The 25,623-nt window shown below is 50.3% G+C and overlaps 2 protein-coding genes across 4 annotated transcripts in view; one reads left to right on the top strand and one right to left on the bottom strand.

Moving 5' to 3' along the window:
- On the top strand, positions 1–10,683 carry SQSTM1 (sequestosome 1). The gene is made up of 8 exons (XM_059416176.1): positions 1–246; positions 2,014–2,109; positions 2,611–2,840; positions 2,954–3,095; positions 3,845–3,925; positions 8,299–8,510; positions 8,697–8,892; positions 9,842–10,683. The coding sequence occupies exons 1-8, from the start codon at positions 36–38 to the stop codon at positions 9,991–9,993; spliced, it is 1,320 nt and encodes a 439-aa protein (XP_059272159.1). The 5' UTR covers positions 1–35; the 3' UTR covers positions 9,994–10,683.
- Positions 9,900–25,623, bottom strand: part of MRNIP (MRN complex interacting protein) — a 26,706-nt gene continuing 10,982 nt past the window's right edge. For 2 of the 3 annotated variants that reach the window (XM_059416172.1, XM_059416174.1), the window contains 4 exons: positions 22,069–22,144; positions 20,774–20,928; positions 20,065–20,152; positions 9,900–11,571 (listed from right to left, as the gene is read on the bottom strand). In XM_059416172.1, coding sequence (XP_059272155.1) covers positions 11,086–11,571; positions 20,065–20,152; positions 20,774–20,928; positions 22,069–22,144 — 805 coding nt within the window. In that variant the 3' untranslated portion in view covers positions 9,900–11,085. Of the gene's footprint in view, positions 11,572–18,613; positions 18,657–20,064; positions 20,153–20,773; positions 20,929–22,068; positions 22,145–25,623 lie in introns of all 3 variants that reach the window. The other variant, XM_059416175.1, reaches the window with a different exon arrangement.

The raw sequence follows: 25,623 nt of genomic DNA on the forward strand, positions 1-25,623 counted from the left end.
GGCCCGGTTAGTCCCCAGCCTCCCGACAGGCAGTGATGGCGTCGCTCACCGTGAAGGCCTACCTTCTGGGCAAGGAGGAGGCGTCCCGCGAGATCCGCCGCTTCAGCTTCTGCTTCAGCGCCGAGGCCGAGGCCGAGGCCGAGGCGGGGGGCGCGGCCGGGCCCGGGCCCTGCGAGCGTCTGCTGAGCCGGGTGGCCGCCCTGTTCCCGGTGCTGCGGCCCGGCGGCTTCCAGACGCACTACCGCGGTGAGCGGGCCGGGCGCCCTCGGGGGGCTGCGGGGAGCCGTGACGCCGGCTGGCCGGGCAGCACGGGGCGGGGCGGGCGGCTGCCTCTGCTCCTCCGGCCTGGGGGCGCCCGCGGGGTGGGGGTGGGGGTCGCCCTCTCGGCGGGGGCCGGGGTCGCAGACCCGGGGGCGCCGGCCCCTCCCCCCTCCCTGCCGTGATGTCGCAGGTCGGGGCCTGGGCGCACTGGGGCGTCCTCGCCTGCCGGCGACGGGCACTCGCGTTACGCTGACCGCTTGCTGCGGCCGAGTCGGGGCTGCCTCGGGCCCGGGAAGAGCCGGCCGGCCGCGGAGGAAGGGCTGGCGGGGGAGGCGGGCCAACCAGCACAGGGGCGCGTGCAGGCGGCTCGTGAGGGCGGGCGAGCCAGCCGGGGGCGGCGCTGGCGGCGGGGAGGAGCGGGCGGGAGCGGCCTAGGAGCGCCCGAGGCCGGCTTGGGTGCAGACGTTCTCCCGCCTGCCGTGGGCAGGGCGACCCAGTCGGGCCGTCCTGCAGCAGGTCAGCGGAGATGCCCAGGAACGCGCTCCGTCTCTTGCGGCGCGGGTGTGGGCTCTGGCCTCTGAGGGTGGGGACGGGGGAGCCGGTCTGGGCCGGGAGGGGGCGGGCAGCCAAGGCCGGCCCCAGGGAGGGGCAGTGCCGGGCCCTCCCTAGGAGCGCTGCCAGCTGGCCCACCCTGTTCCTGGCTTGTTTGTTTTTGTGACAGCTTCATGGAGCTTTAATCTACTTCCCGTGTAACTCCCCCATTGCGGGAACAGTTCTAGACTAGAGCATTTTACATCATCTGAGAAAGGGCCTAAGGTTTACCTAAGGCATAGGTAGCTCTCCTCCTCCTCTGCTCTAAGCAACCGCTAATATTTTTCTTGATTGATTTCCTTATTCTGGACGTTTCCTGTGGACAAGGAGCCCTCTATTTTCCTTCTCTTTTGCAACCGGCTTGTACTCAGCGTAACATTTTCGAGGTTTAGGGGTGTTGTAGCTTGTGTCTGGACTTCATTCATTTTTGTGCTGAATAACAGGCCATTCTACGCACATAACCACGTTTTGTTCGTCCGCTCCTTAGCTGGTGGGGGTTTGGGTTATCACTTTTTGACGCTGTGCTTGTTCTTATGGAAGATGTTGTGTCCTGGGCCCACAGAGCTGCCCCAGCCTGCAGGTGCGGGGGCTAGTTTGGCCTGCATGGTGGGACTTCAGCACCGTTTGCTAAACTGAAAATCAGAGAGTACATTACAAATCCTGTAGCTTTATTGGGGGCGGAAGCAGGCAGGTGGACTCCTCTTCTTGGCTTTCCTAAAAAGCCAAAGGCCCAAGGCCTTTGGAGGGGCTGGGCCCCCAGGAATCCATCACGGGTGGGGGTCTGCTACAGTTGAAGATGGGTCTTGGCCTGGCCAGACATGGACCGAGGCAGTGCCTGCTTAAGGGGCTGCTGGCTCAGAGGCAGAGTGGCAGCTGCAGTACGCCCCCCCAGCCGCCCCCCGCCCTCAGCAACCCCCATTTGCTGGCACATGCTCTTTCTCCCGTGGGAACCCAGGGCCCATGTCGGAGAGCTTACCTTCCAGGCAGTGTCACAGTGAGTGGGCAGTCTGGCCTCCACCCCACCGGGCACTGGCTCACTCAGGTGTGCCTCGGTTCCTAGGCCTGCAGATGCCCCTCTAGTACCAGCCTGCGTCCTTCTCAGCAGCTTGGGTCCAATTGAGAAGCCTCTGGTGCTCACATGCTGTCTTGTAAACAATCTAGATGAGGACGGAGACCTGGTGGCCTTTTCCAGTGACGAGGAACTGACCATGGCACTGTCCTATGTGAAGGATGACATCTTCCGTATTTACATTAAAGGTAAAGGCTTGTTCTGGGGGCCCCCTGAAGCCGGGTGCTTCTTGCTAAATAAAACCTGCTTGAAGTTCTTGAGCAATCCCCTCTGAGCAGCAGGGAAGGTCCTGGGGTTCTTTAAGAGCTAGACTCTGTCCTCTCTGTGCTTGGCTTGAGAGAGGAGTCCCACAGGGGTTGGGCCTGGGGATCTCTGGGTTCACTCTTGATGCTGCCCCAGCCAGGTGCCACAGGCGGCTTTGGGGATGCAGTGGGGCTTATTTTAATGGGGGGGCAGCACTCCCTGCGGCCTCTTGCTTGCCCGGGCCCCCTGTACTGGGTACCAGGCACAGGACTGGGAGCCTCATGGCAGGTTCTTGGGTCCCCCTGCTGCTGTCACTTGAACAGCACACGGACCCCGTGTCTGGAGAGCAGGGCCAGGGGCCCGCTCACTGAAAGTCCCCCCGCCCCCCCGTGGGGATGAGCGGGAACTGTGGAGTCCCACCTTCTGGCTCTCTGCCCTTCCTGCAGAGAAGAAGGAGTGTCGGCGGGACCACCGCCCCCCGTGTGCTCAGGAGATGCCCCGCGGCCTGGTGCACCCCAACGTGATCTGTGACGGTTGCAATGGGCCGGTGGTAGGGACCCGCTACAAGTGCAGTGTCTGCCCGGACTATGACCTGTGTGCTGCCTGCGAGGGGAAGGGCCTGCACCGGGAGCACAGCAAGCTGGTTCTCCCTGCTGCCTTCGGGCCCTTACCTGAGGTGAACAGGGCTGCACTGCAGGCGGGGTGGGGGGCACGGAGGGCCAGGGGTTGGAGGTGGGGGAGTCCTCTGCTCTGGTGTCACTGGGCCCCTCTGTTCCTCCCCACCCCCAGGGCTTCTCTCACAGCCGCTGGCTGCGGAAGCTGAAACACGGGTACTTTGGGTGGCCTGGCTGGGAGATGGGCCCACCAGGGAACTGGAGCCCGCGTCCTCCCCGGGCAGGGGACGCCCGGCCCAGCTCTGCGGCAGAACCAGGTGAGGCTTGCGTCTTCTGGCTTCTGACGGGGGAGGTGGCCAGCTGGCGGCCTGGGGGCCTTCCCCATGTCCTGCAGTCTTGCATGGCTGTGGTGGTGTCCCTTAGCTCACAGAGCCCTGGGGAGTGGGGAGCATCCCCTTTCTCTTCCTTGCACACATAGAGTGCCCGAGGCTGCTCATTTGCCTGTACTAGCTGAGTGCTCAGCCCTAAACTGCACCCTCATCAAGTTGTTTTTTTTTTTTTTTAAGATTTTATTTATTTATTTGACAAGCTTCTGTTTTTTAAAGTGAGCTCTACACCCAGTGTGGGGTTTGAACTCCCAACCCTGAGCTCTGAGAGTTGCATGCTCTCCTGACTGAGGCGGCCAGGGGCCCCTGCTCAAGTATTCTGGAACACAGTCCGGAAGTGAAGAGCTTTAACATCTGGCTTGTGTTCCAGAATTCTGGATTTTGGTTTTATTCTGATCTTATTAACTTACTGTCTTCTGATGTCCTCTTTCTTTGGAACAAAGGTGGGGATGTTTGAGCTAGAACGTGGTCAGTATTGTAAAGCGCATGTAGCAAATCCCCCGTGGGCTGAGCACCAGGGGCACACAGGAGCCGGGAGCAGGAGAGAGTTTGGGAAGGCTGCCAGGACAAGACCCCCCGGGGATGGGGGGCACCTGTGAGGAAGGTGATAGCATGGTAACAGGTATTGAAGTCTGCTTTGTACTTTTTTTTTTTTTTTTTTTTTTTTTTTGCAACTGAAGCTGCTGGTCCGTCGGAGGATCCCAGTGTGAATTTCCTTAAGAACGTAGGGGAGAGTGTGGCGGCTGCCCTGAGCCCTCTGGGTAAGTGGTGGCTTCTGTCCTTTGAGAGCAGCAGTGTTTTACTTGGTGAGGGGGTGGCTGGTGGGTTGCTTGTCACCACCTGGGTCGCCGTGGAGGAATGGTGACTTCTGGGCCTTGAGGGCTAGCCAGCATTTGTCGCCTCACGCCACTCTTCACCGTGCGCTGCATCACAGGCCACCCAAAGTTGAATTCCCTGACACTTTCTGGAACTTTCCCTGTGGAGTGAAGTGGAATCTACAAGTGTTAGGTTGGGATGATCCCAGGAGCCTCTGCTACAGGGCTGGGCCCTGCAGCACTGGGAGTCCACTAGGACTAGGACTTCTGGTTCAAGGGTGCAGTGGACCCGTGATCTCTGACTAGAGTCGTGCTCTACTTTGTGACTGCCATGGCAGCGAGTGTCCAAGTGTGAGCGGATACTGATGGGAAGGGGAGGCAGGCCTGTTCTTGCCCCCAGCTTGAGGGCATTTCAGCTCCCCCTCCTTTGGGCAGGGACGGTGCTCAGTGGGGACCTCCTGGTGTTGCTCCTCCGTGAAACTGTGTGGACTGCAGTTTCACACTGGAGTTAAAGGCTCTGGAGAGCAAGGAAAAGAACGGATGTTTTTAATGCTTTCTAGCAGGATAGCAGAGGGGCGGTGACTACGTTCTCATCAGGAGACAAGCTGGTGCTGAAGCCCAGCTGCCACTCGAGATGCTGTGACGGGAGGCATGATTTAGGAGGACGGGAAGCTTCTCTTTGGAAGCTGGTAAATGGCCAGTGGTTCTTAAGGCTGGCTGAGCCTCCGAATCACCAACAACGGGGTGTTTTGTTTGTTTGTTTTTTGGTATGTTTTGGCGTATGGAAACTTACCTAAAATTATTCTGAAGAACAAAGTCTTTCGCTAAAAGAACAAACCAGACAAGCTGTGGAGTCCCAAATCCCATTCTAGATCCAGGTAGGGAATCTTGAAACTGCAGAGTCCAGGTCCACCTTCTGGATTCTGGCAAATTGGTTGTGGGTCAGGCCTAGCAGCTGTGAGTTTCAAAGGCTTGCCAGGGACTTTGAGTTCCACTTGCTGTCCATCGTGAGGCCCATCTGAGTGTGTGGCCTGTTTTAGAACTTGACCCGGATTTCCCACTTGGGACAGAGGGGAATAATTTTGGCCACACTCAGAGGTGTAGGATAAGGGTAAAGGCCTTCTCAGGTCTTGCAGAGTGGATGGGAGTTGCTGTGTACCCACTAGGGAGGAGCCTGAAGCTCTCACACAAGGACAGTTTCAGTACCTATGCCTCTGAATGGTTTCAGTTGAGGAAAGCCACTTGCAGAATTGATTAAACTCAATAGAACTCTGGGTATTTTCCTTCTTAGGAGGTCCTGACAGCTAGGGTGACTCCTATGCTAATGGCCTAGAAGGGACTCTTCCCTTCCCAGAGGGACAGCCTGTAACACCTCCCAGAGGGTGGACTATGAGTGACTCAGCAATTTTAAAGCACCGCCCCAAGGTCTTGTTTGGTAGGTGCCCTGAGAGCCAGCCGAGCAGGTCCGCTGCTGAGGCCCGGGACCGCTCCCAGCCCGAGTTTGCAGTCACTGACCTCTGCGACCCAAAACCGCAGGTCCTTTCCTTGTCCCAGGGTCTTCAGAAGACCCTCCCCTTCACAGGCTCCGGGGAAGCAGGCCACAACCAGTGGTACAGTCTGTAAGCCCCTATGTCTCAGGTTATCTGTTGGAGAAATTGGGGTTCTAGAATCTCTCTGGTTCATTTACGGAAGTCCTGTCATTTGTCCACATAGAAAACCAAGACTGTGTATGGGTGTTTATTGTATGTCCTTCCAACTTTTCTGTTTGCTTGAACCTTTTTTTTTTAAAGATTTATTAAAAAAAAAAAAAAAGATTTATTTAGAGCACGTGTGAGGGAGGGGCAGAGGGAAAGAGAATCTCAAGTAGACTTGACTTCCCAGTGAGTGCAGAGCCCGATGTGGGGCTCTAGCTCATGACCCTGAGATCATGACGTGAGTTGAAACGAAGTGCCCAAAAGCTCAACTGACTAAGCCACTCAGACACCCATGCTTGAACCATTCATGATGAAAAGTTGGGGGAGGATAGAAGGAGAAAAAGGACTTAAATATTCAGATGAGGGTATTGGTAGCTAAGCCCACTTTTATCTCTTTGCTCCTCATGCTGTACCAAAGTAGCAGTAAAGGGATTAAACACAGGAATATAAAGCAACATGGACAAAGAAAAGGGGGAAAAAGTGCTAGAGAAGGTAAGAAGACCCACGCCTTGAATGGTGGGAAGAGTTTAAGGGTGGTGACCAGCAGCGTGGAAACCCACGTGCCTGCTCAGGGGTCCTGGGGCCTGTCAGGAAAGGCCAAGGAACTGGGTAGGGGGTGGTGTGGGTGGTTGAAGGCCACTCTTCAGGATCACGTGGAGATCACTGGCTGGTCAGCCAGCTGCTGGTCCTTGCCCACGCACGCACGAGACCTGATGCTTTGTTGCTGGAGCATTTGACACAGGGAAGCTTCAGCCCTAGGGACACAGGGCAGGGTGAGGCACCAGCCTGAAATTGGGCCCCGTGAATGGGCAGTGGATCTGGCTGGGGCGTCCCTGCTCAGTAGAGGCCGGACAGGCCAGAGCCAGGTCCCACAGCTCTGCCACCTGGGATTCCGCTGCCTGGCCAGGCACTCAGTCAGCCACCCTCCCGAGGGAGACGAGTGATGGCTCTGGCCCTCTGAGAGGGCCTTGGTAGGGTCCAAAGGCCACGGTCTCCAGCCTTTTGGGCACTTCCTGCACATGGACGAGAAGGAACTTGGGGTCGGGCTTTACAGGAAAGAGAATGTCAGTGTCCAGCTTTTCCATCCTTGAAAAAAGAACAAGATACAACTGGTATCTTAAGAACAGATAAACAGTTCAAGAACATTTTTTTTTTTTAAGAAATTAAGAAAAATAGCCAGAATAAAGAACTTAAAAGAAGACTTAGATTTAAGGTCACTTTAAGGAAATACTCCAAAAACAAAATAGAGGTGAGAAGAGAAAAAAGGTGAGAAGAATCAAGGATTAATTCCTGGAGGCCCAGGGTAGGACAGCTAATAGGAATTCTGTGAAGGGAGCAGACAAAAGTGAAGGAAGGAAATGAACAAAGAATATAAGACCATCTTGGCCCAGAGGACATTAACCTCTAGATTGAAAAGGACTCCAAGTGCCCTGGACAGTGACCAGAAAAGATTCCACTCCAGACCTCATTGTCCTGGAGCAGAGCCCTCTGGAGAACGGGAGGCTCTGGAAATGCTCCAGGTTACTGTAAGAGCTTGAGAGTTCCAGGGGCCAACACCAGAAGACTGTGGATCAACCAGTGACTGTGAAGGTCTGAACAGAACTGGCTTCTCAACCTCGAGTGCCATTCCTAGCTGAAACGCTCACGTATGAGGGCAGAGCAAAGCTGTATGTAGTGGCGTTCACCTCAACGCTGAGTGTGGTTTTCACTGAAGAGTTTCTGAAAGGACAGGGGAAGGGGAGCTAAGTGTTGATCTAGAACAAGAAGCCGTGAACTCGAGCCATCATAAAAAAGGCGGCGTGGGGTGAAAGCTGTCTTTGGGGAGTGGGCGGGCTGTGTGTTGGGGCCAGGAATCTTTGCTTGAGCCTTCTGGAATGGTTGGAGTCTAAGCCGGGGGCATGTGGCCGTCTGATAAATTAATTAAAAACAGCATCAGTGACTCTGCCCTCCGTCCCCTCAGTCCCCCTCAGTGGCATGTGCACCCTTGTGAGGGGCTGCAGGCGACCTGCTGGCTGGCCCAGGCTTCCCTCCTAGTGGGCTTCCCACAAGGCCAAGCAGGATTCTTGGGTTTCCTGTCATTGTGCCGCAACCCCCCACCCAACGTGTGAGGCTTCACGTGGTCCTGGGTGCTGTGGCTGGGGCTCTCTGGCCACAGCTGGTATGTGGCTCCCTGTTTCTAGCCCGCTGCCCACATGGGGCAAACAGGGGCTCTTTATGGGCTTTCTGGCTCCAGTGCTGACCTGGGATGTTCACTGAGATTAAGGTTGCATTAACTTGGAAGAGGAAGGGCCAGTAAGGTGCACAAGTCAGCAGACGTGCCGGGAGCCAAGGTTTGGGGCCAGGATATTGGCAGCAGTTAGCCCTTGGGGATCCTGAAGGTCAGGTGAACGGCCATCTGCCTTGTGGCAGCGGGGGGCTGGCCTTGTGCCTTGGTCCTGCTCTGGCTGTGCTATCCTGTGCCACCCCCCGACGCTGTGGTTCCTCCCCAGTATGTTGGGTCCCCTCCCCACTACTCTGTGGGGCCCCCTCCTACGCTGTGGGGTCCCCTCCCCACTACGCTGTGTCCCCAGCCAGGAAGCCCTCCGGAGACCTCACAGGTATTTGCTTCCTCCTCGGTCTCTGCAGGCATCGAAGTGGATATTGATGTGGAACACGGGGGGAAAAGAAGCCGCCTCACCCCCGTCTCTCCAGGCAGCTCCAGCACTGAGGAGAAGTGCGGCTCTCAGCCAAGCAGCTGCTCCTCAGACCCCAGCAAACCGGACGGGGACCCGGAGGGCGTGGCGCAGTCCCTGGCGGAGCAGATGGACAAGGTTGCCCTGGAGTCAGGGCTGCCCGAGGCAAGTGCTTCCTACCTCGACCCCCGGCGCGCACACAGTCCACCAGATGGCAGAGGGCTGTCTAGGGCATTTGTGGTGTTCTGCCAACCCGCTGCTTGAACATTCCTTACCATTTGCAGGAGTGGAGGCTGGGGGCAGGTGGGCTTGGTGCGGGGGTCCTGTGTGCTCACGGGGTTTCTGTTCCAGGAGCAGATGGAGTCGGATAACTGCTCGGGAGGAGACGAAGACTGGACTCATTTGTCTTCAAAGGAAGTGGACCCGTCTACAGGGGAACTCCAGTCTCTACAGATGCCTGAATCCGAAGGGCCAGGCTCTCTAGACTCTTCTCAGGAAGGGCCCACAGGACTGAAGGAAGCTGCATTGTACCCACATCTGCCACCAGGCAAGTGGCTTCAAGCAACTGTTTCTGCCTTTTTCTCTCTGAACATCCTATCCCCTCCTTTTAGCGTCCCGACCCAGAATCACGAAGGCCGTCGGACTTAGAGGCCACCTCCATTTTCCCTGAGGAAGGTGTCGACCTCTGGGTGGGGTCCATGGCCAGGGTCCCTTTGGAGCCAGGCAGGATGCCCAGCAATGTGGAGAGGTGGTGTGTGCACAGGAGTAAGGCCCGGTGGGGACTGTGGCAGCCTGGAGCACAGCTGAGGAGCAGGGGACAGCTGATCCCTTGCTCAGGCTCGTTATTCTCACAATAACATTAAACAGTAAAACTGGTGAAAACCCACCTGTGGCCACATTTGGCCCTTTGGGCTACTGATACTGATCTCTGCCTTGGAACAGGGACAGCAGGCTATCACTTATAGGCCAAAAACTGTTGTTTTTAACAAAAAAATTTTTTTTTATTTATTAGAGAGTATGAGCAGGGGGAGGGGGAAGGGCAAAGGGAGAAGCAGGCTCCCTGCTATGCAGGGAACCCAATGCGGGCCTCGATCCTTGGACCCTGAGATCATGACCTGAGTTGAAGGCAGACAGTTAACCGACTGAGCCCCTAGGCAGGTGCCCTGATTTTTTCATTTGGATAATGGTTGGGAAGAGGTCAAGATGTGAAAACTGGAAGAAGGTCAGATGTCAGTATTCGGGACGGAAGTTGCCGTGGATTACAGCTGCGGCCTTCTATTCAGACTCTGCGGAGTTTGCTGTATTGGCAGAAGCGAATTAGGAGACCATACAGCCTTTCAGAGCTGCTCAAAATCCTCACCTTCTGGCCTTTTCTGGAACGCGCTTGTCTGGCTGTCTGGGAGGGTCACTATGCTGGGCAGAGGGCTCGTGGAAGGGCTGGTCCCTTGGGCGCTGGCGGGCTGCCCCCCTCACGGCTTCTGTCCTCCTCCTGGCAGAGGCTGACCCTCGGCTCATCGAGTCCCTGTCCCAGATGCTGTCCATGGGCTTCTCCGACGAAGGTGGCTGGCTCACCAGGCTCCTGCAGACCAAGAACTATGACATTGGGGCGGCGCTGGACACCATCCAGTATTCGAAACAACCGTTGTGACGGCTTCTGCCCCCGGTCCCGTCCCCCTTCTTGTCTCCTGGTCGTGTTGAGCTAGTGTAGAACAGCGGGGCCCCTCTCAGGGCCAGTTTCTCTGCATTCTTCTTCCAGAATCTGGGGGTGGGGATGCACCAAGCCATCCAGGGCAGTAGCGCAAGTGATGGGAGGGGGAGGCCCATGTGTGTGGCTGCCGATGTCGGAGAAGCGTCTGCCGGCTCCTGTGGGTGGACAAAGAGTCCTTGCTGGGAGGATGCGGAGGCCCGATGGCCGCCTACTGCTCTCTCCCCACCAGGATCACACCAGCAGTTCAGAATGTCTTGCCTAATGGTCTTACGCTTTTTCTTTTTTTAATGACTGTAATAGTAAGCTGACCTATAGTTGATTTTTACTGGAAACCTGATCAGCTCCAAGTTCAGAGCCAGGACAGCAGACATTCTGTCAGGTGGGGTAGGAGTGAGGATGGGGAGGACAGGGCAGACAGGGCAGTCCAAGCCTGGGCTTCTTCAATCTGCAACTGAGGAGGGGTTGACAGAGGGAGGCTGGTGCTCACAGAATACTGCCTGTTCCATAACCACTCTAATTCTCTCACTTTTGAATGTGTCTGTTGCTTTCACAGTAAGAAAACCTGTTTGTAACCATTCTGTTGCTGTGTTGCAAACAATCTGTAATTAAATGGTAAGCACTTTAATCAAAGATGTTGCAACCAGAGACAACTTAATAGTTTGTTCTTGTTGACAGTCTGTATAAATCATCTCTGGTCCTTTTTTTTTTTAAGATTTTATTTGAGAAAGTGAGAGGGAGGGAGGGATGGAAGCATGAGCAAGGGGAGGGGCAGAAGGAGAAGCAGACTCTCCCTTCCCTGCCCCCCTCAAGCCCCAGGCAGGGAGCCAGATGCAGGACTCGACCCCAGGACCCTGAGATCATGACCTGAGCTGAAAGCACAGACTTTACCAACTGAGCCTCCCAGGTACTGCCCCTCCCATCCTATTTAGAAGCTAAAAATTTTTTTTTTTTTTTTTGGATAGTGGGCACGAGGTCCAGGGGCTAAGGGCTCATGTAACATGTGTCCAGGTGGGTAACCTTGTTTAAGTCACTTCACAGATCATCCTCAAAGTCCTCACCAGTTTTAAAAAGGTCACATAGTTGCACACGTGGGGGCTCCTGTCCCCCTGTGACCAAGGGACTGTCCTTTGCCAGAGGACCAGTGTCCCGTGGTTGTCCGGAGGGCTTTACACAGGGCCTCTGAGACCCTGACGTGAAAGTATATGCAGGCCAGGGAAGTCTGGGTGCACCAAGTGGCCTGCTGGGGTGCCCTTCCCTTGGGGTCTGGACCCATAGGTTCCCCTGCTCAGCCAGTGCTGCCCCAGCATGCTTGGGGTCTCTCTGTAGGGCCAATGAGGGCTCCATGTCTGCACGTGGGCCATTTCCAGGTGGCAGAAGGAATCGTTCCCACTTGGAAGATGTAACTCTGACTTGTGGGGCCAGACGTGGAGGACCCACCCGAGGAACAGAAAGCTCCCCAGTTCCCCTGTCCTTGTGGCTGCCGCCTTCTTTGACCTTCCCGGCCAGGCCAGCTTCGTCCTGCAATGGAAATGACAGGAGAGAACCATGTCCACTATTCCAAACAAGTGCCAGTGGCCTGGCAAGACCAAGGGAGGGGAGGGAACGATCCCCACACCTGCACTGCTGCTTTCTCCTCTCCGCCTCGGGGCTCCCACACGTCTCACTCTCTGTTCTACCTATTCTCCCTGCTCGGGCCAGCAGGCTGGGGACCTGCTCTCATCTGGTGGATTAGCAAAGCAGGGCAAACGAATGCCCTCACCACCTCTGCCAGATTCCATGACCGGGCTTTCCTCAAGAGAATATTCCCACGGAAGCCTTAGAATCAGGTGCCTGAGACCATCTAGGAAGGGTGGAAGAGCTTCTGCCCTGTCTGCTCAGTGCCAGGCAGATGGGAAAGTCTCCAGAACCATGGGGAGGGTTTGGAGCTGTGGAAGTGGCTGCAGAGGACCCCAGGAGGAAGCAACCGCAGCACCAGGTCCTGACAATGACGGGCAAGACCCTGCATCACAACCCTAGGGTGGTGTGGAAGAGGCTCGTGGTGTTGTTCCAGATGCAGTGCCCCTGACCTGCCAGGACTCTGCTCAACTATGGCGCAGCCTGAGTTCCTCTCCTTCAAAACAAACTGTGCCCGTGTGAGCCTTCCCTGTGAGAATGCAGTTGAACGTTAATCTTGGGCCTGGCCCATCAGTAACTGCCATTATTCTATTACTCAGAGCTTCAGGGCCACATAGCTAGAGGCAACATCAAAGTCTGACCTTTGCACTACCAGTTGAAGCTGGACAGGCTGGCCGTGGCCTTGTTGGGGGATGGCAGAGAGCCTTGGCCTCTGTGCCTGTGACTCCTGTGAGACCACAGCTGAGCCTGCATTCTGCAGCCTTAAATGTACAGTGGGGTCTGGCCTGCCAGGAGGGAAGCCTCTAGAATGAGCAGCGGTGTGGGGACGGCAGTGTGGGGTGCAGGACAGGAGGACCCTGAGCTTACCTCCTACCACAGACACACCCACGCAACAACTGCACATATTGCAACTAACTGAAGATGCTGTGAAGGCAGCAGGACTGACTGTCCACAGCTGGCTGTAGCAAGGTCACATCACAAATGGTAGGAGGGGTGGACGTGTGGTCAGGAACCAAACCCCTGGAATGACTGGCCACAGACGGGAAGGGCCTCACAAGCTCCGAGAACATGGGGTCAGACCCCACACTGGGCATCCCCGGCCTTAGGGACCTGCACTGGGCAAACCAGTCCCTGCATCACATCTGGCTTTGAAAATCTGGGGCCTAACACCCAGAGCTGGAGGGTGACAGGACACTAAAGTCCCTGCCCTTAAAAAGCCAACATGCTGGGGCACCAGGGTGGCTCAGTGGGTTAAGCCTCTGCCTTCAGCTCAGGTCATGATCTCAGGGTCCTGGGATCAAGTCCTGCATCAGGCTCTCTGCTCGGTGGGGAGCCTGCTTCCCTTCCTCTCTCTCTGCTGCCTCTCTGCCTATTTGTGATCTGTCAAATGAATAAAATCTTAAAAAAGCAAGAACAAAAAAACCCAACATGCTGAAGAGCCCAGCCCAACACCGCACGGAAATAGCAGTCAGAAAAAGCACCTGGTATGCATGTGAAGGTTTAATGACTAATTTTAGGATGTGTGTTGGCAGGCTAGGGGGCTACAGGTTTCCTCTGGAATAACAGTACTGGGGGTGGGTATTTCACTTGCCCTCCCCCGGCCTGGACGAGTGGGTGCTCGCGGGAGCCAGCTCCATCCCCGTGCCAGCTCCAGGCAGGTGCTCTGCTCCAGCACCCCTGCGGTCTTGTTCCACCCAACCTCCCTGCCTGCAGAGTGGCTCCTGCCCTGGGGGTGGGGGCAGGGACCAGTGTGCCAGCCTGCCCTCCTGGCTAGCTATGAAGGGGGCAAGCCCGGTGCTCTACTGCCCCCACTGCTATTGTGGGGCTGACTCAGGACCTGCTCCTGAGAACCCCTGGTGGCTGCGGCTGGGCGTCTAAGGGGCCAGGAACAGACCATGCCTGTGTAGCTGCAGCAGGGAATCAGGGTACTGCGGCCAGCCCCACCTGCAAGCATGCCCATAGCGGCCACAGTTCAGACACAACAGGGGCACACCGCTCACAGGGGACACCCCTAGCACCACGGCATGGTTCTGCTGACCGTGCGGGACTGCGCTACAGAGCAACACAGGAACGCTTCTCCATGAAGCCACTATTTGCAAGAGCAGGAGACAGCTGACCTACCTAATCTATAGAAACAAATAGAATCAGACAAAATGAGACAGAGGACCATGTCCCAAATGAAAGAATGGGACAAAATTACAGAAAAAGAGTTAAACAAAATGGAAGCAATATGCTGGATAAACAGTTCAAAACAATAGTAAGAAATGGTTGCTGAACTTGAAAGGTAAGTGGGTAAACTCGTGAGACTGTCAACAAAGAGATAAAAATGATAAAAAATACACCAGAAGGAATTGGTGGCAGATTAGAGGATGCGGAAGACCGATTCAGCCACTTGGAAGACAGGATTGTGGAAAGCACCATGCCGAACAGCAAAAATAATGAAAAATGAGACCAGATGAGAGGATCTCTAAGATATCCGCAAACTTCACAGCATTTACATTCCAGGGGTCTCAAAAGAAGAAGAAAGACCCAGCAGAAAATTTATCTGAAGAAACAATAGCTAAAATCCTCCCTAATCTGGGGAAGGAGACAGAGAGCAGGACTAGGAAGCACAGAAAGCCCCAAACAGGATTCCCACACAGGACATAATGAAGATGGCAAAATCAAAGAGAAGATTTTTTCTTTTTTTAAAGATTCTATTTATTTGACAGAGAGAGATCACAAATAGGCAGAGAGGCAGGCAGAGAGAGGGGGAAGCAGGCCCCCTGCTGAACAGAGAGCCCAATGCGGGGCTCCATCCCAGGACCCTGAGATTATGACCTGAGCTGAAGGCAGAGGCTTAACCTGCTGAGCCACCCAGGTGCCCCTCAAAGAGAAGATCTTAAAAGCAATCAGAGCAAAGCAAACATACATACAAGGGAAACGCCATAAGACTATATGCTGATTTTCAGCAGAAACTCTGCAGGCCAGAAAAGAGTGGCATGACACACTCAAAGTGCTGAAAGGAAAAACCCACAGTCAGGAATATTCTACCTGGTAAGGCTGTCATTCAGAATTTTAAACATGCTAAACAGTTCCCCAGACAAAATTCAAAGGATCACCACTAAATCAACCTTTACAAGAAATATTAAAGGAACTTTAACAAGAAAGAAAAGCCCATAAGTGGAAGAAAATTATGAAGGGAAAAAATCTGACAGGGGAAAGCAAACATCTAGGAAAGGAAAGGTAGTGGGTTAATCACTTATAAAGCCCCTATGGAGATTAAAATGCAAAAGTAGTAAAATCAATGATATCTACAGATAGTAGTCAAGGCACACACACAAGAAAGATATAAAATATATACATAAAGTGTGGAGGGGCTCTTAGTATGGCTAAGAGCCATATCTAAGTATGGCTCTTAGAATGTGTTTGAACTTAAGCAGCCATTAACTTAATACAGACTGTGATACGTACAACTCTTGTTCCGTATGAACCCAACGGTAATCACAAATCAAAAATCTAGGATAGTTTAAAAAAACTACAAAAAACTGGGGCGCCTGGGTTACTCAGGTTAAGTGCCCAGCTCTTGATTCCGGCTCAGGTGGTGAGGGCAGGGTTTGGGACTGAGCACCGTGTTGGGCTCCACCGCCCTCAGCAGGAAGTCGGCTCAAGATTCTCTCTCCCTCTGCCCCCGCCCTCCGACACTCTCTCTGTAAAATAAATAAAAATTCTAAAAAGAAGAAAAAAAAAAGCTATGACAGATGCACAAAGAATAGAAAGGAACCTAAGCACAACACTAAGGAAAGGAACAGAGAAGAACCATGAAAACAACCAGGAATAACAAAATGGCAGTAAACAAACACTATCAATGATTATCTTAAACTGTCTCAGAGCTCCAGTCAAAAGGTATGGGGTGACTGAATGGATAAAAAGGCAAGACCCATCTATGTGCTGCCTACAAGTGTCACTTCAGACCTAAAGACAGACTGAAAGTGAAGGGACAGGAAAAGATACACCATGCAAATGGAAGTGATAAGAAAGCTGCGGTAGCAATACTTCATCAGAAAAAGTAGACTTAAGGACTGTATGGGCATTACAGTGATAAAGGGATCAGCCCAACAAAAGGGTGTAACAGCTCTAAGTATCCATGCACCCAATATCAGAGGAACACCTAAACCCATAAGTATTAACAGACGAAGGGGAGAAGTTGACAGTAATAGAATAATTGTAGGGGACTTTAATGCCTCTATTACATCGATCATGCACATGGAAAATAAATAAGGAAATGGTGGCTTTGAAAGACACAGATGTACTTAGCAGATACATACAGAACATTCCATCTAAGAAAAGCAGAATACGTATTCTTTTCAAGTATACAAGGAACTATCTCCAGGAGAGGTCACATGTTAGGCTACGAAACAAGTCTCAATAAATTTAAGAAGATTGACATCACATCAAACATCTTTTCCAACCACACTCTATAAAACTAAAATCAATGACCAGAAAAGAACTGGAAAAAACACAAACATATGGAGGCTAACAATATGTTACTGAACAACCAGTGGCTCAACCATGAAATTAAAGAGGAAAAATAAAATACACGGAGAGAAAAGAAAATGAAACACAATGGTCCAAAATCTTTAGGATGCAGGAAAATCAGTTTTAAGATGGAAGTTTATAGCAATAGAGGCCTCCCTCAAAAATAATAAAAATATTAGGAGATGCCTGGGTGGCCCAGTCAGCTAAGCATCTGCCTTCAGCTCAGGTCATGATCCCAGGGTCCTGGGATGGAGCCTCGCTTCATGCTCTCTGCTCAGTGAGGAGCCTGCTTCTCCCTCTCCATCTGCCCCTGTCCCATGGTCTCTCTCAAATATATAAGACAGTCTTTTAAAAAAAGGAGAATGATAAACATCTCAAATAATCTAATCTTACACCTAAAGGAACTAGAAAGAAAAAGAACAAAGCCCAAAGTTAGTAGAAGGAAGGACTCAAGAACAGAGCAGCAATAAAGGAAAAAGAGACTAAGAAAACATACAGGAAAGACAAGTGAAACCAAGAGCTGGTTCTCTGAAAAATAAAAGTGGTACATCTTTAGCTAGACTCATCAAGTAAACTCAAATACGTAAGATCAGAAATGAAAGAGGAGAGGTAGCAACCATCATCACAGAAACACAAGACTCTGAGACTACCATTAAAAAATTATATGACAACAAGTTGGACAGCCTAGAAGCATTACATAAATTCCTAGAAACAAATCTTTCAAAAATGAATCAGGAAGAAATAGAAAATTTGAACAGACCAATTAGTAGTGATGAAATAGAATTTGTAACAAAAAAAAATTCCCAACAAACCAAAGTCCAGGATCAGAAGGCTTCACAGGTGAATTCTAGCAAAATTTAAAGACTTAATACTTATTTTCTTTACACTACTCCAAAAAATAGAAGAGGAAAGAAAATTTCTAAATTCATTTTATGACCCTTCTACCAGCATCACCCTGATACCAAAACCAGAAAAGGCACTATGTAAAAAGAAAATTATGGACCAAAATCCCTGATGAACATAGATGCAAAAATCGTCAACAAAATCTCAGTAACCCAAATTCAGCAACATGTTAGAAGGACCATTCAGCACAAGGAAAAGAAATAAAAGGCATCCGAATTGGTAAGGAAGAAGTAAATTCCCTATTTACAGGTGACATGATACTTTATACAGAGAACCCTAAGGATTCCACCTAAAAACTTCTAGAACTGATAAATGAATTCAGTGAAGTTACAAAATGAATATACAGAAAACTGTTGTGTTTATATACACTAATAACAAAATAGCAAAAAGAAAAAAAAAACAAAAATAAAAAACAAAAAGGGAGGCCTGGCTCACTTGGTTAAGCGTCTGCCTTCGGCTCAGGCCATGATCCCAGGATCCTGGGATCAATTCCTGCACTGGGCAGGGAGCCTGCTTTTCCCTCTCCCCACCCACCTCGTGTTCTCTCTTGCTATTGCCTCTCTCAAATAAATAAATTTTTTAAAAAAGAGTAAAATACTTAGGAATAAATTTAACCAAGGAGGTGAAAGGTCTATACACTGAAAACTAAGATGCTGATGAAAGAAACTGAAGAGGACACAAAGAAATGGAAAGATAAACCATGCTCATGGATGGGAAGGGCCAATATAGTTAAAATGTCCATACTACCCTAAGCATTCTATGAAATTCAGTGCAATCCACAAGAAAATACCAATACTATTTTTCACAGAACTAGAACAGATAATCCTTAAATTTGTATGGAATCCAAAAGACCTTGAATAGCAAAAACAAACTTGAGAAAGAAAAAAACCTATCCTGGATTTCAAGATATAGTACAAAGGTATCATAATCAAAACAGTATGGTACTGGCATAAAAAACTGACACATAGATCAATGGAACATAATAGAAAGTTCAGAATTAAACCCACAATTTTATGGCCAGATAATAAAGGATGAAAGAGGCAAGATATACAATAGGCCAAAGAGAGTCTCTTCAATGGAAGGTGGTGAGAAAACGGCACTGCTTTCTTACACAATATGAGAAAATAAATTCAAAATGGATTAAAGACCTAAATGTGAGAAATGAAACCATGAAACTCCTAAAAGAAAACATAGCCAGTAAGCTGCTGGACATTAGCCTTAGCAACATATTTATGGTTGTCTTCTCGGACAAGGCAAACAAAAGCAAAAACAAAATACTGGGAGTACATAAAAATAAAAAGCTTTTGCATAGTGAAGTGAAGCATAATGAAGCCGTTAACAAAATGAATGGAAAAAGATATTTACAATGTACCTGAAAACATCCTTAATATATAAAGAACTTATAAACACCAAAGCCCCAAATAATCCAATTAAATAAAAAATGGGCAGAGGACCTGAACAGACATTTTCCCAAAGAGATACAGATAGGTAACAGACACATGAAAAGATACTCAACATCACTCACCATCAGGGAACTGCAAATCAAAACCACGAGATTATCCTCACACCTGTCAGAATGGGTAGCACCAAAAAGACAAGAAATAACAAGTATTGGGGAAGATGTGGAGAAAGGGAACTCTTGTGCAGTGTTGGTGGAAATGTACATTGGTGTAGCCATTGTGGAAAACTGTATGGAATTTCTTCCAAAAATTAAAAATAGAAAATCATATGATCCAGTAATTTCACTACCCATGAGAGCAATAATACTAGTTTGAAAAGATCTATGCACCCCTATGTTTGCTGCAGCATTATTTACAACAGCCAAGATAGGGACGCAGCTCAAGTGTCCACTGATGGGTGAATGGAAAAAGAAGATGTGGTGTGTACCTACATAATGGAATATTACTCAGGCATAAAGAAGTACTCATAGGGGCGCCTGGGTGGCTCGGTGGGTTAAAGCTCTGCCTTCAGCTCAGGCCATGGTCCCAGGGTCCTGGGATCTGAGCCCCACATCGGGCTCTCTGCTCAGCAGGGAGCCCTTCCTCCTGTCTCTCTGCCTCTCTGCCTACTTGTGATCTCTGTCAGATAAATAAATAAAATTAAAAAAAAAAAAAAAAGTACTCATAAGTACAGAGAACTGGTGGTGGCCCAAGGGGAAGGGGACAAAGGGATGGGCAAAACAATGAAGGGTATTGAGTGGTACAAACTTCTGGTAAAAAATAAGGGAGGAGATGAAAAATATAGCATAGGGCATAGAGTCAGTAATATTGTAACAGCGTGTGCTGACGGACGATGATTGGCCTGGTGAGCACGGACTCAAGTACTAAACTGCCAGATCACTGTGTTGTGCCCCTGGAAGTAATATACCATCATCTGTCAACCATACTTCAAAAAATGAAAATAAAAACAAGATTGGGGAGGGGCGCCTGGGTGCCTCAGTGGGTTAAAGCCTCTGCCTTCAGCTCAGGTCATGATCTCAGGGTCCTGGGATCGAGCCCTGAACTGGGCTTTCTGCTCAGCAAGGAGCCTGCTTTCTCCTCTCTCTCTGCCTACTTGCGATCTCTGTTAAATTAAAAAACAAACAAACCAAAAAAAAGAGCAGATCCTAGGTGAGGACAACGCCTCGATGCACAAGGACCACCTGGGTGGGTGACAATGAGGCTGAGAACAGTTCTTCAGAAGTCCGGGGCAGGTCCTATGCTGGACAATCAGACAAAGACCTGCTCCGGCACATCAAGGGAAGAGAATGGTCCTGACTCAAAAGCCCTACTGCTCAAACTTGGTTGATTCCAAGGCAACAAGCTGTCCTTGTGCCCAGGAGCTCACATCACTGAGACTGGGCATGGCAGGGACATGGTCAGGCCAGAGAACGAGGATGGCTTAAGTCAGAGCAGACAACACTTGGGTAGTTAGCAATTCTATGTGTGTTTCATGGTTACTGGGACCAGAAGAGAAACACTGTCCTCAATCACTGACCTTCTGGGGCTCCAAGGTAACCTCAGAATCACCCAGGCTCTGGACATCAGGGCTGGGTGGAGGTTGGACTGTACTCTGGCTCCATTTCCTGGTGGAGAGAAAGCACTGTCAAGAATCCAGTCCTGTCACCATACTTGGGGTCATCCCAGCACAAGTAGGGGCCTGTCCTCCCAAACAGCTTCCCACCCAGGTGGCTGCTCAACTTCTGCTCGGCTGCCAAGAGCAGGCTGCCCGATGACACCCAAGGCAGCCCACTTCTCTGCCCTAGAGCTTGTAGTTGCTAGGAAGTTCTTACTTTGAACTGGAATCTAACTCCCAATATCACTTGCCCTGTAGGGGCAACCCTGGCTCTAGACCAGGTACTGACTCCGAAGACTCATGGAAACTAGAGGAGCACAGACCTACAAAAGGTCAGGTCTTCCCCACTGTAGGCTACAAGTTCCCAGAACCGCAATCCACCCTGGCCACACTACACTTTGTGTGTAGTCACAAGGATGTGAGCGCCATAAAAGGCGCCTGTGCTGGCATCCTACCCGACCCTGACCACCACACGGCAGCACCTGGGACCCCGCAAGACCAAGAAGGGCTTGAGGGTGACGGCACCTCCCTCCAGGCTGCTCCACGCTGCTGACCGCCAGAGGCCACTCGTCACTCCCTGTGAGGCACCGTGGGGACAGGACAGTGGTTGGATCAGTGACGAGCTTGGCACCTTTTTTTAGGCAGGCCTGTATTGAAGGAAGGCTCTGGCTTCTCTGTCCTGGATGAGGGTGGGCTCTCGAAACACACACCTCCTTCCATCCCCAGCCCTTTTGAGTCTTTTTCCAGATACTTCAACCAGCGGTTCTCTGAGGACTGGGGTTTTTCCTGCAGGATTGGGAAGCAAGTTTATTCTCAGGACCCATATCCGCTCTGGCACCAGGAAAGGCATTTGTGTGTGTGTGTGTGTGGGGGGTGATAATGGGGAGATGGACGTCCTGTGGCACACTGGGGGCTGTGCACTGGCACAGAGCGTGGGAAAGCTGCTGGACACGACTCATCAAGGAACTTTCCAAATGTCCACGCTCCCCGACCTACTGGTTTCAAAGGAAGACAAAAGCACAAAAAGGCTCATCCAAGTGACACAAATCAGAGTGAAAACTCACCACAGCGAAAATCTGGAAATAATCTACATGCCAATTCATCATGGGGTAAATATCAGTGCCTCCACTATATTCTGTAGATACCGGGCATCACTGCAGACTCTACAGCAAGGGAACGACATGCAAGAAAATTCTGGGACGCAAACTAGGATTTCTCATAATCATGATGATGTGAGATGGAGTCCCTCAGCAGACAAAACCGGAAACAGAACACCAACTATATGAGAGTTGTTGTGTTAAAGTGGTGTATGAGCAACACTCCCGTTTATAATAAAAATATGGAAAGCCAGCAGAGGGAGGACGTTGCCAACGCGATGCTGTGAGCAGAGGCGGGCTTTGTCCTCTGGTGGGCGGGGAGCCTCCAACAGCTGTTCCCATGCCCCCGGCCCTGGCAGGACAGTGTTCCGTGTACCCACAGCACCCTGGGTGTACCCATGGTGTCACCTCCTCAGTCACTCAAGCTCTGACACACACCACCCACCCACCATGGCCTGAGCACCTACTTTACTGGGCACTGGGGCAGAAAACTGGATGGGAGGCCCATAGGGAGGCTCTGTCTGGAGAAAGGGAACACGAAAGCCAGGGACTCTGCAACAGCATCTTTCCCCTAGCTGAGGTGTGCCCAGAGCGCAACAGGGCCAAGGGAAGAAACACGAGCAGGTGAAGTTCAGGCGAAGTTCAGAGAGCTCCCAGCCAAAGACAACGCCCTTTTCAGAGTCCTGTAATTACCACTACACAGGGCTGTCTCCAGATTACCAAAGGGATGGGTTTACTTTGTGTTCCCTGAAGCTTTAAACCAGTGTGTGTTAGACAGCATTTGTTGCACAAAAGACCAACAAGAGAACCCCCTCTGGGACATACTTACCTGCACACTCTCATGCTCAGCCTGCCTCGGCCCCACATTTTCCTCTTCATCAACATTTCCAGGTTCTTCCAGAGACCTCAGTGAAAGATTATACATGTGTCCTTAGTGAAATGACCCGGGAGACGAAGGGCAAGGAGATGGGGACGCCAGGATATGCATACTTGACAATGGATATCAAGGACTGCTCTAGGGATCTTAGGATCTTATGTCTGCTGTTTTGATGTAATCTGGTGATACTCAAACAGTTTAGAAGGGCCTGCAAGGAGGGACCATTTGTTGCTCAGATTTAGGCCGGTCAAGCCGTCCATCAACAAGAAAGGTGACATGGGGGGCGCCTGGGTGGCTCAGTGGGTTGGGCCACCGCCTTCGGCTCCGGTCATGGTCTCAGGGCCCTGGGATCGAGCCCCACATCGGGCTCTCTGCTCAGCAGGGAGCCTGCTTCCTCCTCTCTCTCTGCCTGACTCTCTGCCTACTTGTGATCTCTGTCTGTCCAATAAATAAATAAAATCTTTAAAAATAAAAAAAAATAAAATAAAAAAAAAAAGGTGACATGGGCAGAAGGGGTGAACTCGTCACCTAGACAGACCCATGTTTGCATCCTGGCTTTGCCAGTGACTGGCCGTCACTGTGACAGTGTGACTTTGGGTTTGTTAGTGTATCCCAGTTCCCTCTCCACAAACACAAGATGGCATGGGTGACTGAAGATGAAAGAGATGACGTGTGCCGGTGCCTTGCTGGGGGTCTGGGATAGAGTAACGTCAGCGGAAGCCTTATAGTAGAGTCCCTCCTGTCAGCAAAGGCGAGGAGGTGTCCGCTGCACAGTTATAAAAGTATGTCTTCAGAGTTCTACCCTTATGAATGTAGACAGACATTATGTGTGTGTCACAGTGACTTCTGCCAGCCTCCCAGGGGCAGCAGGGTCCTCTCGACACATAGAGAGTGGGGGGCCAGGGCCTCCATGGCCTCTGCGGGGCATGACTGGCCAGGAGGACACTTACTGTGCCAGCGCCAGAGGCTGGAGCAAAGCCACGCGCCCCCCCCCCCCCCCCAGTTGGACAGGGTGGTTACATCGCACCATCAGACGGGGCCTCTCTCCAGTGAGCGGCTGAGTGTGGGCCTCTGGTCTTCAGTTTCTCCACTGGTACGCAGACATCCACAATCTTCACAGAGCGATTATAAAGAGGTAACGGGAGCATGCACGTGCAACACCTACCTGGCCACAGGGCTGATACTCTGGCGTTCACTTGAGCCGTGTCCTACCAGCTACCGGCCAGACCTCTGCTCACCTTTCTGATTCAGGGACTCAACTCCAACAAAGGACAGTTCTCAACAGTCTGAAGACAGCAGTCTGTCTTTTCGCTTTAAAGTTACCACCGAGAAGTTGGGCCTCTGCTGTTCTTTTGTAGGCAATCTCTCTTCTCTCTAGCTACTTTTTAGCTCTTCCCTTTGTCTTCTGTGTTCTGTAATTTTATCATGTTCCTGTGTCTAAGGGCAGATTTTTTTTAACCTTAAAAATTAACTTAAAGTAGGAAATACACTAAAATTTAAGTGTATAGTTAAATGAGTCTTGATGAATTGTATCTTTGAAACTATTATCCAATTAAGATTGAGAAAAAAAATTTTAATTGAGATATATGGAAAATTTTCATCATTCCCAGAAATTCTCATATGTGTCTTTAGAGGCAATTATCCTCTCCCCGAGAAAACCACTGATCCCTACAATATGTAGTCTTTTGTGTCTGGCTTCTCTCACTTAGCAATGTTGCTGAGATTTGCCCTTGTTATTTTGAATATTGTAGCATCCCATTGCAGGAACATACCTGTAATTTATGTATCCATTTACCTTCTGATTTATCTCTACGTCTAGCCTTTCACCAATGGCACACTGTCTCAATTACTGTAGCATTATAGTAGATCTTGAAACCAGCCTGCACAAGTGTTCCAGCTCTGTCTTGGTAATTCTAGGTACTATATTTCTTTTTTTTTTTTTTAAAGATTTTATTTATTTATTTGATAGGGAGAGAGAGATCACAAGTAGGCAGGCAGAGAGAGAGGGAAGCAGGCTCCCCGCTAAGCAGAGAGCCCAACATGGGGCTTGATCCCAGGACCCCGAGACCACAACCCGAGCCGAAGGTAGAGGCTTAACCCACTGAGCCACCCAGGTGCCCCGAGGTACTGTATTTCTATATAATAGGATCAGTTTGTCAATTTTTGCAAAAAAAAAAAAAAAAAAAAAGAAGCCCACTGGAATTTTGACTTTGACTAGGGTATCTCTACCAATTTTTTTTTTTTTAAGATTTTATTTATTTATTTGACAGACAGAGATCACAAGTACAGAGAGGCAGACAGAAAAAGAGAGAGAAGAGGAAGCAGGCTCTGCCCCAATGTGGGGCTCGATCCCAGGACACTGGGATCATGACCTGAGCCGAAGGCAGAGGCTTTAACCCACTGAGCCACCCAGGCGCCCCTGTCTCTACCAATTTAAGATAAACTGAAATCTTCGTGATATTGAGTTTTCCAATCCATGAACATGTTATATCTTTTTGTTAATTTAGCTCTTCTTTAATTTCTCTCAGCAATGTTTTGTAGTTTTTACTGAACAGATCTTGCATATATTTTGTTATATTTATCCCTACATATCTAATTTTTTGATGCTGTTCTAAATTGTATTTGATTTAAAAAATAATTTTCTGGGGTGGCGCCTGGGTGGCTCAGAGGGTTAAAGCCTCTGCCTTCGGCTCAGGTCATGATCCCAGGGTCCTGGAATCAAGCCCCGCATCAGGCTCTCTCCTTGGTGTTCCCTCTCTCACTGTGTCTCTCTCTGTCAAATAAAATCTTAAAAAATTTTTTTTTCTAATTGCTCATAGCATTTATATAGAAATAATTTAATTCTACCTATTGACTTCTTTAGATTTTATTTATTTATATGAGGGGGAGAGAGAGAGATTGCACAAGTTAGGGGAGAGGCAGGGAGCAGGGGAGGGACGAGCAGACTCCCTGCTGAGCATGGAGCCCTATGCAGGGCTCAATCCCAGGACCCTGAGATCGTGACCTGAGCTGAAGTCAAATGCTTAACAGACTGACCCACCCATGCGCTCCCATATGTTAAATTTGTTGTGATCTTGGTAAAATATTAGCTCTAGTAGCATTTGTATAAGTTCATTAGGATTTCCTTATATACAACCATGTTGTTTGCAAAGAAAATAATGACGTTATCCATTTTGAGATTTATTGTTTCCTAAATCTAAAAATGTAAGACTATGAATCTGGAAAAGGCTCTAGTCTTTTCTCTTCAAATATTGCCTCTGCCCCACTTTCTTTATTCTCTCTCACTGGAACTCTTCCCTGTAGCTTCCATGTTTCTCAACTCACATTTTCCGTCTTTTTATTTCTGTGTTGCATTGTGAATACTTTCTTCAGATTTTGCTTCCATTTCACTGATTGTCTCTTCAGCTACATTTAATGCTAAAACTGTCAACTGAATTTTTTTTTTTAAAAGATTTTATTTATTTATTTGACAGAGAGAGAGATCACAAATAGGCAGAGAGACAGACA

This window comes from Mustela nigripes, chromosome 12 (assembly GCF_022355385.1).
Source record: "Mustela nigripes isolate SB6536 chromosome 12, MUSNIG.SB6536, whole genome shotgun sequence".
Taxonomy (NCBI): domain Eukaryota; kingdom Metazoa; phylum Chordata; class Mammalia; order Carnivora; family Mustelidae; genus Mustela; species Mustela nigripes.

Excerpts from the sequence above, each read along its gene's own strand:
- SQSTM1 (XM_059416176.1), top strand. The coding sequence starts at position 36 with ATGGCGTCGCTCACCGTGAAGGCCTACCTTCTGGGCAAGGAGGAGGCG. Across the intron at positions 247-2,013 it reads CTTCCAGACGCACTACCGCG|ATGAGGACGGAGACCTGGTG; the intron begins GTGAGCGGGCCG and ends TAAACAATCTAG. Across the intron at positions 8,893-9,841 it reads GTACCCACATCTGCCACCAG|AGGCTGACCCTCGGCTCATC; the intron begins GCAAGTGGCTTC and ends TCCTCCTGGCAG.